General features: G+C 41.9%; 1 protein-coding gene across 1 annotated transcript in view; it reads left to right on the top strand.

The window, feature by feature from the left end:
* ANKDD1B (ankyrin repeat and death domain containing 1B) overlaps positions 1 to 16,901 on the top strand; it is a 54,515-nt gene that overhangs the window by 24,715 nt on the left and 12,899 nt on the right. Inside the window, exons 8-10 of the mRNA XM_054555639.2 lie at positions 4,670 to 4,768; positions 11,164 to 11,262; positions 14,001 to 14,099. Of these exons, the coding sequence (XP_054411614.2) occupies positions 4,670 to 4,768; positions 11,164 to 11,262; positions 14,001 to 14,099 (297 nt within the window). The remainder of the gene's footprint in view (positions 1 to 4,669; positions 4,769 to 11,163; positions 11,263 to 14,000; positions 14,100 to 16,901) is intronic.

Here is a 16,901-nt window from a genome sequence, read left to right on the forward strand (position 1 = left end):
GTTGGAGGAATGGCTTTCGAGAAAAGAGTGAGAGGAAAACAAAGGTGTTAGTGCCATGGAGTGTAAAATGTGATGCTGAAGGATTCTTACTTTATTCTTCAAAGTATCCCACAGAACTTCATTTGTTAATCCATTCATTTATTCACCCATTCATTCAAATAACATTTGTTTAATATCTACTGTATGCCAGATGAAGTATGTATTCTTATTCTAGAAGCCTACAGGGCAAGAAGGGCATGCAAAACAAATAATGTATTGGGCTACATGCAATAATAGAGGTGTACAGAGAATGCCATGAAAACACAGAGAAAGATGTTTTTCAGAAATTACAGTTTTCACAGAAGAAGTGATATATTATCTGGGTCTTGACATTGTAATGAACATTGGCAGGAGGGATTTTGAGGATGGCACAAGTATAAAGTATTTCAGAGGGAAAAGTCCAAGTAAAAGAACCAAGGCAAGAGTATGGTGTGTTCCGGGCTGACAAGCTCAGGGTGGCAGAAATTGAGGATAGGAGGGCTGGGAAAGCTGGAAGCTTAGTGGGCCAAGGCAGACAGACGGTGAAAGGCCATGCTTTACAGGAGGGAGGGTTTGGCTTTGATGTGGTTGCCAGCAGAGACCTTGAAGGGTTTTAAGCAGTGAAAAGGGATGGGATTCATCTTAGGTGTGGGCAGGTAACTGTCACAGCTGTTTGAAAGGTAGACTGGTGCGAGGAGAGCCCACAAGTGGGGAGGACCAGTCAGGTGACTGCCAAAATGGGGGAAACAAGACCTATGGAAGGCCTCTCACTGAGACACTCATGAGCAACAAACAGGATGAAGTGGTAGGAGGAAGCAGAGTCCCAGCACTTGTGACCAGGACTTGGGGAGAGGGAGGACTTTCTGCCCCCAGCTGTCTGGCTTGGGCTGTTTGTTGGGGAGTACAGTGGGGGAGCAGGTGAGTGAGGTAGGTAATGAGGGCTTGAATGGGTTTGTTTGAGGCACCTGGGAGGTGGGTACATTCAGGTGGAGTGTTAGCGAGCTGGAAACTGGTTCTGGGGCCGAGTGCAGTGGCTCACACCTGTAATGCCAGCAGTTTGGGCAGCCGAGGTAGGCGGATCACCTGAGGTCAGGAGTTTGAGACCAGCCTGGCCAACATGTGAAACCCCGTCTCTACTAAAAATACAAAATTAGCTGGGTGTGGTGATAGGTGCCTGTGATCCCTGCTACTCGGGAGGCTGAGGCAGGAGAGTCACTTGAACCCGGGAGGCGGAGGTTGCAGTGAGCCCAGATCGTACTACTGCACCTGAGCCTGGGCGACAGAGACTCAGTCTCAAACAAAAAAAAAAAAAAAAAAAAGAAAGAAAAAAGAAACTGGTTCTGGATTTGGTGGAGGGGAAGTGGCTGTGGCTATGCAGGCAGGTTTGTGTGTCATTTGCCCTGGATGGTCACTTCTTAACTTATGGTCCAGTAACTTTTTGTCTGGCTGTTTGGAAACTCAGGTCAGTGGGGTTCTCTTGGATTTCACAGTTTAATGTTCTGATCATTTCTAAACTTGATGCCTCTCCTGAGAGCTACAGAAAGAACTAGTATCATAATCATTTACCTTAAGATACCATTGATTGTAAGGCACACCATTATTTTATGTAATACTCAGAAAAAATAATGCTGCCTTTTAACTATGACAAAAAACTTTATTATCACTTAAAATATTTATTTTATGCTGCCTATTTGAAGATGTGTCTACACTTTTAGTTTTTTACATGCACATATAAAGGAAAAAATAAGCAAGATAACTCAGTTAATTGTTTCTAAATTTCATGCTGAATTAGATTCTTCTAAATCACTTTCTTATTCAGTCTTGACGATTTCTTTCTTTTTTTCTTTTTCTTACTTTCTTTTTTTTGTTATAGTGTCAGGGTCTTGCTTTGTCACCCAGGCTGTGGAGTACAGTGGCATGGGAGATGCAGCATTTCTTAAAGAATGCCCCACTGTTGTTTCTAAGATTTTCTTCTAAGCCACTGATACCCATTCCAATATAATGCATATGCTCAAACAACGACAATTATATCCACCTGGTTAACTGAGCTAGCGCTCATGACCTAATCACCTCACAAAGGTCATGTCTTAATCTTATTGTATTGGGGATTTAATTTTCAACATGAATTTTGGAGGGACACAAATATTCAAACCAGAGCAGAGATCAAGTCCTGTAGTCACAGGATTTATAGTCTTAGTTATTTATAGTCTTAGTTATGCTTTCCCTGTTCTATTAAAACATGTTTAAACCACTGGAATGTGTGCATGCATGTGGATTTCATCTTCCTTTTAGCAACTTTGGAGTCAGGGCACATTGGGGACTCATAAAGCCCAGGAAACTTTAATTTCAGATTATGATAGGTTTCATTTGCACAAAATTAAGGGCACAGTGATAATAATATTATCTTTTTGGATATGATTCATAATGTTTGTCCAGTTGTGGGCTGCTTCTGTTTCCTGATACAAGCTGTTGCCAGATCAGTTAGAGTGACCCACGTGAATGCTCTAGAGCCGTGGCCTCCAGACATTCTTGGTAGCAAACTCATATCAGTAAAGAAAGTTTGATTATGTGGCTATCACATATACATTTATAATTCAATTAATTCATTATAAAGCATTCGCTAGAAATATAAATTTTTAAAATTCAAGATAAAAAATAAATAGCAGTTTTGTATTTTCTTTTAACTCAAAGAATTATTATTATTTATTATTATTAGAAATAGGATCTCATTATGTTGCTCAGGCTGGTCTCAAATTCCTGGCTTCAAGTGATCTTCCCATCTCAGCCTCCCATGCAACTGAGATTACAGGTGTGAGCTACCATGCGCAGCTCAAAGGATGATCTTATACACATCTGATGGATTTTACTACTAGTTTCCTTTGTGTTCCTCTGCATATATGTACAATATATTTTTCATAGCTGCCCCAAATTCACTTAACTATTCTGTAGCTCTTGGATATTTAGTTTCAGTTTTTGTTTATTATAGGTAGTGCTGTCACAGACCTCTTTGTATATAAACCTTAGTCTGAATTCCTCACAATTGCCTTTGGGTATATCCTTAGAGGTAGATTGTAGGGTCCAAGATATGAAACCTTATCAGGCTCTGGATATATTAAAGACATGAATTTTTTACTTTACACTTTATTTTAACAAATATTTTTCCACTGGGACTTGTGTTTTTCCATCTATTTTCCTGGAAAAATGAGAAGAAAGATTATGGGGAGAAATGCCTTTTTTGTTTGTTTGTTGGTTGGTTTTTTGAGACGAAGCTTCGCTCTTGTTGCCCAGGCTGGAGTACAATGGTGTGATCTCAGCTCACTGCAACCTCTGCCTCCCAGGTTCAAGTGACTCTCCTGCCTCAGCCTCCCGAGTAGCTGGGATTACAGGCGCATGCCACCATGCCAGGCTAATTTTTGTATATTTGGTAGAGACAGGGTTTCACCATGTAGACTAGGCTGGTCTTGAACTTCTGACCTGAGGTGATCCACCCGCCTCGGTCTCCCAAAGTGCTGGGATTACAGGCATGAGCCACTGTGCCCGGCGGAGAAATGCCTTTATAAGCAGATGGCTGTCCCAGGCACCCAGGTAAAGCAGCCTGGAATATAATTTTCCCACCTTGTTGGAATGCGAACACTGGTTTCTATACTCTTGTGTTCCTGTTAACATGATTGTTTATACCTAATTAGCTATGAGTAAAGCCTTCTGAATTTATCCTAAGGCAGTTGTTAAGCAGAATAATGTCCAAGGAGGGAAATCATTAGGGAATGGGGAAGGAATTCTGCATTTCTTCCAAATATTTTTAGGAAATTCTGCATGAGGAAAGGGAAATAGCCAAGTAGCTATTGTGTGGGACCAGCTCCTTCTCTTTCCTCTATGTTTTGGCCTGAATTAAACTCTTACTTTGTCCTCCTAGTGTTTATCTTGAGTTTCAGAAAACTGAAGTACCGAGATTTTTTAAATTACTGTTATTTTTCAAAATGTCATGTAACATTTAATCAGCTGTAAAGATTAAAGTTATACTTGGTACAAACGTACTTCTAATTTTGTATGTTTCATACTGTACTATAATTCCTTATTTCTGAGATTATCTTTCTTTCTTTTTTTTTTGTTTTGAGACGAGGTCTCACTCTGTTGTCTAGGCTGGAGTGTGGTGATGCAGTCCTGTCTCACTGTAGCCACATCCTGGGCTCAGGTGATCCTCTCACCTCAGCCTTCTGAGTAGCTGGGACTATAGGCATCCACCACCATACTCGGTTAATTTTTTAAACTTTTTTAGAGATGGGGCTTTGCCACATTGCCCAGGCTTGTCTTGAACTCCTGGGCTCAAGTATTCTGCCTGCCTCAGCCTCCCAAAGTGCTGGGATTACAGGCTGAGCCACTGAACCCAGCCACTTTGACACTTTTCAGCTGAGGTTTAGTTTTCTTATCTGTAACATGTGGATAATATTAACCCTGCCCTTATAGCATTGTGTGATTTAACTGTGCCAAAGCATATAGTCTTGGCAGTACAAGTTGACACATAGTTGTTCAATAAATGCCATCCATTATTAAGAGTAATACACAAAAGGCATAGAGAAAGCATGTTGTTTGTCAAGTAATTTCATTCCATGACAAGGGGCAATTAAATTTAACTTATTTTTCCTTTTGTTAGAATGGAGAAACACCATTCTTTCTGAGTGTTGAAGGAGGTCATGAAGAGTGCAGCAAAGTGCTGCTGACAGCAGGAAGTGACATCAACATTCCAAATAAAGTATGTGTTCCAGACCGTGTTCACTCATGCAGTGGGAAGGAGACTTAAAATGTTCTTTGGAAACTCTGGTCCTACATTGATCCACTCACTGGTACTTTAGAATTAATATTTATAATATGCTTTGTTTTTGGCAAGAATTAATGATTTACCTCTAATATTCCCCAGTTACTGTGTCCTCAAAAGCAATGCCATTCTTTCTATTCTTTTGGGGAAGGAATAATGGAAAATGGGGCAAAATGAGCAAGTCCTTGTCACTTCTTAGAAACAGACACTCTATTCTACTTTGTTTTCTCATAGCAACTAGTGCACGCTTGGCTTATACAGAGAAGACGCTGAAAAAAAAATTATTGTGTGAAAGCTCAAGCGGTCAGCCTGGTGCAGGATGAAGGAAGGATGGTGCCTTCCTCTAAATGCAGAATACTTTTGTATGTAGTCATTGTGCTAAGAACCTTTGAAACTTTTGAGACTGTGTTATTATTTTTATTTTTTTAGATCACAAAAATAGAATTTGGAAAAGTTAAGGAAATCATTCAGAATCATACGACTAGTCAATAGCAGTGCAAGGATTCAGACTAATGTCTGACACCAGTGCCTCAGCTTTTAACCCCTGCAGTGGCTTTGTCTTCAGATGGTTTAGTTTCTTTTTCTGTTTTTCTAATTAATTATAATGAAAACTCATGGCAAAAAATTTGAATAGCACCAACGGGTATATGATAAAAAAGTGTCTTACTCCAACCCCACATCGCAATTTTACTCCCCAGAACTAACATCCTTAATAGTTTATTTAGTCTTCCAGGAATTTTCCATGAATCTACATGGAAAATGTAATTAAATCCATACACATATATATACCAACACTGTATAAACAGTAGCACAGTATATAATATATGCTGCTCTGCACCTTGGTTTCTTTTGATTGCCAATATAGTTTAGAGATCTTTATATCCACACAATATATAAACAATTTCTTTTCAACAAGTACAAATTTAAATACGCAAGAATAAAGTCCCAATCAAGAATAAAGTCCCAAACTGGCATGTTTGATACCCTGTATTCTGCTGGTGGGAGTGTATATTTGTATAATCTTTTGAAAAGCAATTTGTCACTTTCCTTTTAACAACACATGGCAAATTATGTTAAGGAAATAATTTAAAAGGCAGAAAGCTAGCTGCATGCATTCAGATAGATGATAAAGTTAGTTCCAATAGCCAAGAACTAGATACAACATATACGTGGAATGAATGGTAGGAGAAGGCTGAAAGAAGGTTTGGTGCATCTACTTGGAAAATTATGTAGCTGTTAAAAATTATAGTGATAAATACTAAAAATATATTGCAATATTGAACATGTTAATCATAGAACACTAATTGAAAAAATATATTATAGTAGAGTAAATATTAATATAATATTGAATTTATATATACATGCACAAGGATTGTGAGAGAGGAAAATCAAAGTAGTGTGAGTTGATTCCCACTGAAGTTGCAAGGTTATTGATGCAATAAATAAACACAAAGTTAAGAATTCACGGGAGCTATGAAATATTCAGAATGTGGAGAGCTGTGCCTCCACAGTCATTACACAGGTGCCTCCTTGTCCCCAATCTGTACCCCCTTCAAGTTCCTAGGAAGGCTTCCCAGGTTAGCAGGACTCTGTCAGGCTTACTCCATTATTTTGTACACTGTCTCATCCTTGTCCTTAATTACTTTGCCCTTAAGTATTTTGCTTTGTAGTGATTTTCATATGCACACGTTCTCCCCATCCGACTGAGACTGCAGGCTCCATATTGCCCCTGTCCTTACAGCCAGTGGCCTCAGCTGCTCTAGGCAGCCTGGAAATGATCGTGAATCCATTTTTTAGCTTTTACTTCTAGAATTTTTCCTCAAGTTCATCAGCACACTTCTCAATCAACAACCTCAGCCCCCACTAGCTATCCACACCTATCTGTCCAACCCAGTGAAAACCTTGGGGAGAAAAGCAGTGTGAAGCAAGAAGCCAACAGCAAGAACACACATGAGCCCGGGATGGGTTGGACTTTGGTTTGCTTTCACATTTGTAGGTGATTGCTGTGTTTGATCTTGGACACGCTTCACCTGCTGACACTGATGAGTCTTGGTTTCCAGGAGATTGCTTTTGTGCTCCCTCCCACCTCCCCATCAGCAAGGGGAGCGGGTAAAGGGTTGAGTCATTTCCAAGGAGGATGTTGGAGTGAGATTATGAATGTAGTTGACAGCTGGCTTCCTCCATTTGTGTTGGGTGGAGGGGCTGCCCAGAGTTAGGGCAACAGGCTCTCTTTAGGGCCCTATTAACTGCCCTGGGTCCAATAAAGGCATTTGTAGGTCCTAAGAACTCATATTCCTGGAGGTCCTACCTCACATTTTATCATACATATTTAAGTGCTCCCACATTCCTCTTTACTGTTTTTTTTGCTGTTAATTGCTCTAAAAGGCTTTTTTGTTTTTGCTTTTTGCAATTATTTGGCTATGACAGACTCACCTAATTTATGATTGACTCTGATTTCTTAGAACTCTGTGTGCATAATTGGGAATTTGAGGGAGGTGAAAAAATGCAACCTACAAATTGTTTATAAATATAATGAATATTTTATGAATATTACATTTAATAATCAATGAAGTATGAATGTCAATTAAATATTTATTCACTTCAATTTTGTGGTTTTCTTTTGGTATCATGGAACCAATACTTTTTTTATGTTTTACATTTTAACAGTTTCTTTGGCTCATAAAAAGTCTGTAGGCCCTACACACGGAGCCCATGATGCCTAGAGGTAAATGCTGTGGACTCCCACAGCTCTTCCTACTACAGGGTTCCTGCTTTGAGTTTCTTGTAAATTTGTTTCTGCTTTAGGTGGCTTCTGATCTTCCCAGGGAGGGCACTTCTGACCATTCTGATCTCAGTTTAAATGTCACCTTATCCAAGAAGGCTTTGTTGATCAACCATGAGAAAGTAGCCAACAAGTCATGCTATTTTATGTCTTGTTATAGAACTTACAACTAGCTGATGTTATTCTTCTAACAACATCTAGAATCTAATAAGCAGATTTAAGTCCACTGATCTCCTGATCTACCAGTCTACCAATCTATAGATCAATTGATTGTCCACCACCACTGAAATGTAATGTCTGAGATCTTGTCAGTTTTGTTTACCAACATATCCCTCCACTATCTAAAATAGTGCCTGGCACAAAATAAGTGCTCAATATTTTTTTTGTGGAATGGATAAAATAATAGTTACGGTTACCATACACATTTACTGGCTCATGTATCCTCCCAGTAGTATTGTGATTTCAGAGAAAGAAGGGGGATGATGTGGTAGGCAGAATCAGGCTCCCCACCCCAGAGATGTTCACATCCCAATTCCCGGAACCTGTGAATATATTATGTTACATGGCAAAGGAGAATTTAAATTGCAAATGGAATTAAGGTTGCTAATTGGTTGATCTTAAAATGAGATTCTCCTGGATTACTAGGTGGGCCCAATGTAATCATGAGGGTCCTTTAAAGAGGAAGGGGGAGGCAGACGAGGATGTCAGTGATGCAGTGTGAGAAGGCCTCAGGTAACTGTTGCTGGTTTTGACAATGGAGCAAGGGGGTGTGAGCCAAAGAACATAGGAGGCTTCTAAAACCTGTAAGAGACAAGGAAGTGGATTCTCCTGAGAGCCTCCAGAAGGGAACATAGGTCTGTGAAATTTTTTTTTTTTTTTTTTTAGCCCAGTGGGATTCATTTTGGACTTCCGACCTCCAGAACTATAAAATAATACATTTTTATTAAGCCACTAATTTTGTGGCAATGTCTTATAACAGCAATAGAAAACTAATATAGGGGCCATTTTTACAGGCGAAGACAAAGAGGCCCGTACTTGATAGGCCACATATCCAAGGTCATATAGGCATTTAGCATCATGCAAGCTAGATTTCAGTTGGTCAGAGATATACGGGTCATTGCTGTTGGCATCTGTTCCATTATCTATTGCTTCCTAACAATCCAACCCAAAGCTCAGTGGCTTAAAACAACAATGTATTATTATTTTCATGGCTCTGTGGGTTGACTGGGCTCACCTGAGAGGATTCTTACTTTGAGTTTATTATGTGATTACAGTTGGAAGTCGGCCAGGATTTTGAAGGCTTACCTGAGCCCGATATCCAAAATAGTACACTCACATGCCTGGCAGTTAATACTGGCTGTCAGCTGGGAGCTCACCTGGGCCTCACCATGTGCCTCAGCCTACAGCCTGGGAACTGGCCTCTAAGAGGAAGGATTACAAGAGCAGGCATTACAAAAGGCAGAGAGCAGCAGCTGCCAGGCTAGTTAGGGGCCATGCCTGGAACTGGCACACAGGAACTTCTGCCATATTCTATTGGTCAAAGCAGTTACAGGGTTGACCCAGATTCAAGGAGGTGGAGAAATAAACCCCACCTCTTGATGAGGGGAGTGGCAAGGACATAGTGCAGAGGAGCCTGTGGGACAGGAGATACTGATGCAGCCATTTTGGGAAAGCAATCTCCAATAGCATCCTTATTTGGAAGATGTGAAAATACTTTGTAGCAATCTTACAATTAATCAGTCAACAACCAATTCATTGACCTTGTATTATTGCAAGGCACCATACTGGGCCATTTGGAGGATGGCAGGAGCGCCAGGAGCAGACCATCCCCTCAAGCAGTGTGCCTTCCTCCTTGGGCACTAAGCGAAGACAGCTGAGCACAGGGAAGGAGAGGTGCTGAAAGGGCCGAGTAGGAAGATGATGAAGTAAGCTGCACGTAGAAATTATGCCGAGCATTGAATGTCTGCCTAGCACAGGGGAGACTGGCAGTAAACAGACAGGGCTGCAGGAAACAGGCCTTTCTTGGGGCTGATACCAAGTCACCTATTTTGGCTCAAAGAGGGGTTTTGCTGAGGTGTATGGAGAAAAGACCTGGTTCTAGTCCACTTCATACTTCCTGGGAGAAGGGAAATGAGGATTTAACTCATATTTGCCCTAGGCATAGTGTCTTAGTCAGCTCAGGCTGCTATAAAAAATACCATAAAACTGAGTGACTTAACAAACATTTATTTCTCATAGTTGTGGAGGTTGGAAGTCTGAAATCAGGGTGCTAGCAGATCAGGTTCTGATGAGGCTCTTTTCCTGGTTTACGGACAACTGTCTTCTTGCTGTATCCTCACATGGCAGAAAGAGAACTAGCCAGCTCTGTGGACTCTTTTTGCAAGGGCATGGGTCTCATTCATGAGGGTTCCACCCAGGGTTCACCTAGATTCAAAGGAGTGAAGAAAATAACCCCGCCTCTTGATGAGGGGAGTGGCAAGGTTATATTGCAGAGATTGTGGGACAGAAGATACTGATGCAACAATTGCGGGAAAGCAATTTCCAGCAGCATCCTTATTTGAAAGACCTGCAAATACTTTGTAGCAGTCTTACAATTAATCAGTCAACAATGAATTACCGAATAACCTCCGAAAGTCCCCACCTCCTATCATCATCACATTGACATTAGAGTTTCAACATATGAATTTTGGGAGGGACACAAACATTCAGTCTGTTGCACACATGTTCCCTAGGGCTCTGACACTTTTATGGGAGACACTTAGAAAAAAACATTAGGCAAAAACCACAATTGCTTTTGTACCAGCGTAATAATAGCTCCCCTTCACCCCAGTAATTAAAAACACAATGGATTTTCTATTTATTTATTCAGAGACTGGGTCTCACTCTGTTGCCCAGACTGGAGTGCAGTGGCATGATCTTGGCTCACTGCAATCTTTGCCTTCCAGGCTCAAACCATCCTCCCACCTCAGTCTCAGCCTCCTGAGTACCTGGGACCACAGGGACACACCACCAAGCCCAGCTAATTTTTGTAGAGACAAGGTTTCACCATGTTGCCAGGGCTGATCTCAAACTCCTGGGCTCAAGTGATCTACCGGCGTTGGCCTTCCAAAGTGCTGGAATTACAGGCATGAGCCACTGTGCCCAGCCAGATTTTCTTTTTTAAATACAGCCATGCATCTGTGAATGACAGGGATATGTTATGAGGAATGCCTGATTTCGTTGTGTAAACATAAATAGAGTGTACTTACACAAACCTAGATGGTACAGCCTACAACACACTATATGGTATATCTATTGCTCCTAGGCTACAAACCTGTACAGCATAGTAACGTAGTAACATAGTTAAGTACTTGTGCCATAGGAATTTTTCAGTTCCATTGTAATCTTATGGGACCACTGCAGGTCTGTCATTGACCAAATCACTGTTACATGATGCACGACTGCAGTTGTACTATTTCATTGTATTAACTGATTACCATGTCATAAACACCAGAAAACATTCTGAATTATAATGGGAGTTCCTCCCTGACCTCTCTATCGTCTCTTGCAGCTCAGTATCAGTAGTTTGCAGATAGCAACCAGGAACGGCCATGCATCCCTTGTCAACTTTCTTCTCAATGAGAACGTTGATCTGCACCAGAAAGTGGAAGTGAGTTTATTCCAATGACACGGGCTTTGGTCCTGGCGCCGTGAGGTTGGCTGTGCCAGGGAGATGCCCCTTGCAGATACGTGTAGGAGATGAGATGTTTCACAAGGGAGGAATTCTTTCTGGGAAGGCTGGCTGACTTCTTTTGGAGGCTGAGTCTTAATCCTGAGAAATAAAATCCGAGGGATGAATTTTAGAAAGTCATTGAAGTTCCTGAACAAAATGAAATCTTTGTGTTTTAAATATTTGTATTTGCTGCAAAAAAGCTTTCTCATATGTCTAGAGATGGCATTACTCTTGTATTAATTTTATCAGTCTGGGAAAATAATGAAGCAGCTGTACATATCAAGAAGAGTGATCATTTTTCTCCCTTCACTGAATGTTCTTGTTTTTCTTTTGAAAGTCAATTCTTTATACTGATTTAGGTTTTCTGACGTTTGAATTGGCTTTGGCAGAATTAACAAAGGCCCTCTGTGCTGGAATTAAACAAGAAACATGCCTCTATTTTTCCACTCTATTTTCATTTCTCCATTGAGAATATGATTTCCTCTGATCTTGCTGAGCCATTACTATTTATTGTATTAACTCAAGAGGAGGGATGTGATTTAAACCATGTCAGATAGTTTTTGGAACATGGTGTTGGGGGAATTGGCTCTGAACTTACCTGGTTCAGTCCAAAGACACTTCCTGTTTCTCAGGAGGAGCTGGGCCCCTGCAAGGCGGGTGGCCCCGGCAAGAAGGCCAATGCCCACTTCTTTGCAATGTGGGATGCTTTCTCGTTTTTCACGCTCAGTGCCTCAGGGAGGTTATTCCTGGGCAGAAGAGACCTACACAGAAATTCTTCCTTTCATGCTGCTCCCATAGCCCCACTCACATCATCTGTCTGCCTTGACCCTTGCTGGCCTCCGACAGTCTCTGACTTACTCAGCTGTGGTCTTCTATCTGTCCCCTCGTCTCCCCTCCCTCCATCTGCTGGTGACACTCTTGCCAACTCACTATGGTCTCTCTTCCATCCATCTACCCCCATCTCCTGAGACAGAGCCTGGTGCAGATGATAGAGTCAGAAAGGTCTGGGTTCAAGTCCTGTCTCTGCCACTTCCTTGCTGCATGGCCTTGTGGAAGTTACTGATCCTCTTTGTGTCTCATGTATGAAGTGGGGAATATGAGATCAAATGTCTAGGGTTATTGACGTGGTTTCTGAAAAACTGTCAGCCTGGTGTTTAAAACAGAGTATAAACTGTTAGGGCAGCCTGGGCAACATGGCAAGACCCCATCTCTACAAAAATTTAAAAATTAGCCAGGCACGGTGGTGCATGCCTGTAGCCCCAGCTACTTGGGAGGCTGAGGTGGGAGGTTCACTTGAACCCAGGAGTTTCAGGTTACAGTGAATGACGATGGCTCCACTGCCCTCTAGCCTGGGCAATAGAGTAAGACCCCATCTCTGAAAAAAAAAATAAAAGAAACAGTTGGGGAAGTAAGTGTGTAATAAGCACCACGATCAGAATGTGCTGAGTGTGTCTGATGCGTATCATTAGTATCAGCTATTCCACTTGAGCGACACTGCACATGTCCTAATCACTCACCCTCGTAGGCGCCTGTTCCCTTCTGCCACTCGCTCCACACTCAGCTCGGCTCCTGATCTGCCCAGTGTCACTGGATCTTCAGCCCTTGCTATCACACCCCTGTCCACCTTCCCCTGGTGCCCCCCCCTTATCATGCTGGATGCCCCTCACCTCCCTCTCTCTCATGCCTTAATCGCTTCTGCCCTCACTTCCCTTCGTTGCTTCTTCTCTCCCTTTTCCCTCCTCTCAGCTGCTGTCTCTACTCCTGGAGGCATGTCTCCTCTCATGTCTCCATAGGCCAGTGCAGCAGCACGGGAGCCTGGAGGCAAAGTGTTGGGGGTAGACATAGGCCCTGCGACCTAGCAGGGCCGGGTAAGAAGCCAGTGGTCAGGATAAGTGAGAGGGGCCGGGGGCTCCATGAAGGGCTGTGGCGGGGAAGACAGGAGGTTTACCCACAAAGGAGAACAGGAGAGCAGGCTGCAGAGGGCTTGGTGACCACCCTGTGGCTGGACTCTATGTGGGGAGAGCTGAGCACGAGGATGGTGCCCCTGAGTAAGGGGGCACCAGTCCCACAGGGCACACTAAGGAGTCGGGGCTACAGAGCAAATCAATTCAGGAAATTCCAAATGTGCAACGATTTTGCCCTTGTGGCTACTCTTATTGCCCTTTAGCTTTTTGAAGGCTCTGAGAAGTCCTGTGGTTCAGCCTATTTAACATATTTTTCAGTTCTTCAGAAAAGTCTTTTCTGACCTCCTGAAAGGTCAGCCTTCCCCCTATCCCCACACTGGCTCTTCTACTTCCAAAGCACTTAATTGTATACTGTATTTGTGTGACTTAAAAAAATTAATATTTGCTTACCCGACCAGATTGGGAGATTCCTGAGAATGAGCTTTGTTCACACCAAATCCCTAGCAACCTGAAAAGAGCTTGGCCCATAGTAGGCGCTTAGTATGTTGTTCCAGAAAGAGCAAAGGGGGTGGGCTGATTGCTGGGGAGTGAGTGTGTTTCAAAGCCTTGGGATGACAGTAAATGCTGAACACTTACTAAGGGTCACCACTGGGATGGGCAGTTTCAGTACTTGGGAGATCATCAGGAAATAGCTGCTGAAATGAGTTGCTTTTTGATTTGAATGTTGAAGCCAGAACCTTCTAGATTTGAAATTTTTATTTCTCTCTGCAGCCTAAGGAGTCCCCTCTTCATTTAGCTGTTATCAACAACCACATCACGGTTGTAAACAGTTTATTAAGTGCACAGCATGATATTGACATCTTAAATCAGGTAAGCCAGGCAAATCAGAGCCTGGAGGGTCTCTTTTCTTAGTTTCAACACAGTGTGTGTTTATGGGGAGTTTTGATCAAGTTCAAGGTACCTAAAAATTCCTGGGAGGAACATGTGCATCCTTTTTATCCTTTTCCTTCTGTAACTCTCACTCCATCCCCATGACCACACACATACTTTCGTCTTTCTCAGCCACACAACTGGAGTTCAGCCAGTGCGTGATTAAATCCTTCATGTTTAACAGGCCCAGCATTTTGGACAGAAAAACAGTAGCTCAGAGCTAAATGGCCAGAGGCTCTTTAAATCAAAAGCCACTCCCCCAGAGTGAAATATTGTAATTGGCAGGGAGCCTTTCCCCTACAAGAAGGAAGCTTTGTTTCTATATTAAAGATAGTAAATGTGTCTTCTCTTTACCTAAAGGCAAAAGAGGCCTCTTGGAATAGAAGAAAAATCACCCCAATTTCAGTCAACTGGAGCAGAATCAAATGACTCGTTAAAGTAATCCATCACTGGCTGGAAATGGGAATGCCGAAACGGAATGATGAAGGGAATGGGGGTGGCACTGAATGAGCCTGCTCTCTGGGGCTCTCCTGGGGCTGGCCTGCCCTCTTCCAGGATATGTAGGGGAGTGGGAAGAGGACCCTTTCCAGGGTCCTGAGGCCAGATGAGACCTTCTGGCTGCCTCTTCCCAGAGAAGCCTCTGCGGTGCCCCTCCGGCTAGGGAGAAGCCACGGAGCAGTGGGCATGCCTGCCTGTCCTAATGCACTGTGAAACCAGAGCATTGACTCAGATCTCTGCAGTCTCCTCCAATTCCCCCCTATGAGCTCAGTTTTGCTCTGAGCTGAATGAAGATTTACCTGTACTTCTGTCCCTTCTCTCCTCCAGGGAACCTAGCTTCCTCCCCTGCCTTTACCTATCCCAAAAGTTTTTCTGGGGAAAAAACCAATCTCCTCTTGTTATTAAATATACTTACGTATTCAACTATGTTAATATCTAAAATATTTCCCAATGGGCAAAATCTTTGCTAAATACAGAGACAGAGCTTCGTGCTCACATGTGATATTGGTTTTGACACAACTGGCTAGATGTACTCTAGGGAAGGAGCGTTTGTTAGGCTTGCTATCCTTTTTCAGAACCAGACTTCACTTTAATTTTTTTATTAGACCAAGAATACACATAAAAAATAGGAAATTTTATATTTTAAATATAAAATATGTATGTAAAATTAAAAATATAAGCTAAAAAAACTTAATGTGTTTGAAGTCCCCAGCAAAGAAAGATAACTCTTCTTAATGTTTTAGTGCATTTCCTGCCTTCTAGACTTGTAGCAGTATTACTAAAATGGGTTTTGTTGCATTTGATACATTCCATTTTCACCTCTGTTCCATGTTGGTACAGATCTTTGATAGGTTTGTCAGTATAAGTGTAATGTCTTGAATGACAAACACCTAGACACACTGCCATTTGAAGGTGAGTCTTTAAGAAATGCTTTTTGGGGCCGGGCGCAGTGGCTCATGCCTGTAATCCCAGCACTTTGGGAGGCCGAGACGGGCGGATCACGAGGTCAGGAGTTTGAGACAAGCCTGGCCAACATAGTGAAACCCTGTCTCTACTAAAAATGCAAAAAATTAGCTGGGTGCCTGTAATCCCAGCTACTTGGGAGACTGAGGCAGAAGAATTGCTTGAACCCAGGAGGTGGAGGTTGTCATGAGCTGAGATCGCACCACTGCACTTCAGCCTGGGCAACAGAGTGAGACTCCATCTCAAGAAAGAAAAAAAAAAAAGGAAATGCTTTTTGGAGGCCAGGTGTTTTGGGTCACACCTGCAATCCCAACACTTTGGGTGGCCAAGATAGGAGGATTGCCTGAGGCCAGGAGTTTGAAACCAGCCTGGGCAACATAGTGAGACTTCATCTCTACAAAAAAAAAAAAAAAACAAATTAGTAGAGCCTGTAGTCTCAGTTACTCAGGAAACTGAGAAAGGAGGATTGCTTGAGCCCAGGAGTTCGAGGTTACAGTGAGCTACTATCATGCTACTGCACTTCAGTCTGAGTGACAGAGTAAGAAACTGTCTCTAAGAAAAAAATTAAAATATAAGTAAATATATAAATGTTTTTTGGTAATATCCTCAGCATATTGGCCCTGTGCTCTGGTAGGAAGAGTAGTGGGCCACATGCCATTGCCCAGCTCTGTGAGACTGGGGTAGTTGCCTCCCTTTCTGGTTAAGGAGTTGGGCTAGATCACATCTAAGGCTCCTCTCTGCCCTAATATTTTAGAAATCTCTTCACATCTGCATTCCTTTTGGTGAGAGGTTAAGATGGGTGATTTTCTTGTGATTTCAGATATTTCTTTTGAAACTCTTATCCTCTTGATAGGAAAATGATTACTCCAGAAGGAAATTAGAAGTCTTGGACTCCTTTATACATTATAATGTAGAAAATTTAGAGAACAGAAATGCATTGAGAAGGCAATAAAAATAAACTCTAATCCCTTCATCTAGACCTTATCATTAACATTTTTCTGTACTGTATTTTGTTCTCTTTCTCTATATGTATTTTTCATTAAATCAAGCTCAACTAGATAGTATCAGTTCCTAAAGTTTCAAACATTATATCAAAAGCATTTTTTATTTTCAAAAAATCTTCGAAATAATTTTTATTGTAGTAAAATACACATAACAAAATCCACCATTTTAACCATCTTAAGTGTACAGTTCAGCAGCATTAATTACATTCATTTGGTATAATATCACCACCATCCATCTCCAGAACATTTTTCATCTTCCCAAACTGAAATTTTATAT

This window comes from Pongo abelii, chromosome 4 (genome assembly GCF_028885655.2).
Source record: "Pongo abelii isolate AG06213 chromosome 4, NHGRI_mPonAbe1-v2.0_pri, whole genome shotgun sequence".
NCBI classification, from domain to species: domain Eukaryota; kingdom Metazoa; phylum Chordata; class Mammalia; order Primates; family Hominidae; genus Pongo; species Pongo abelii.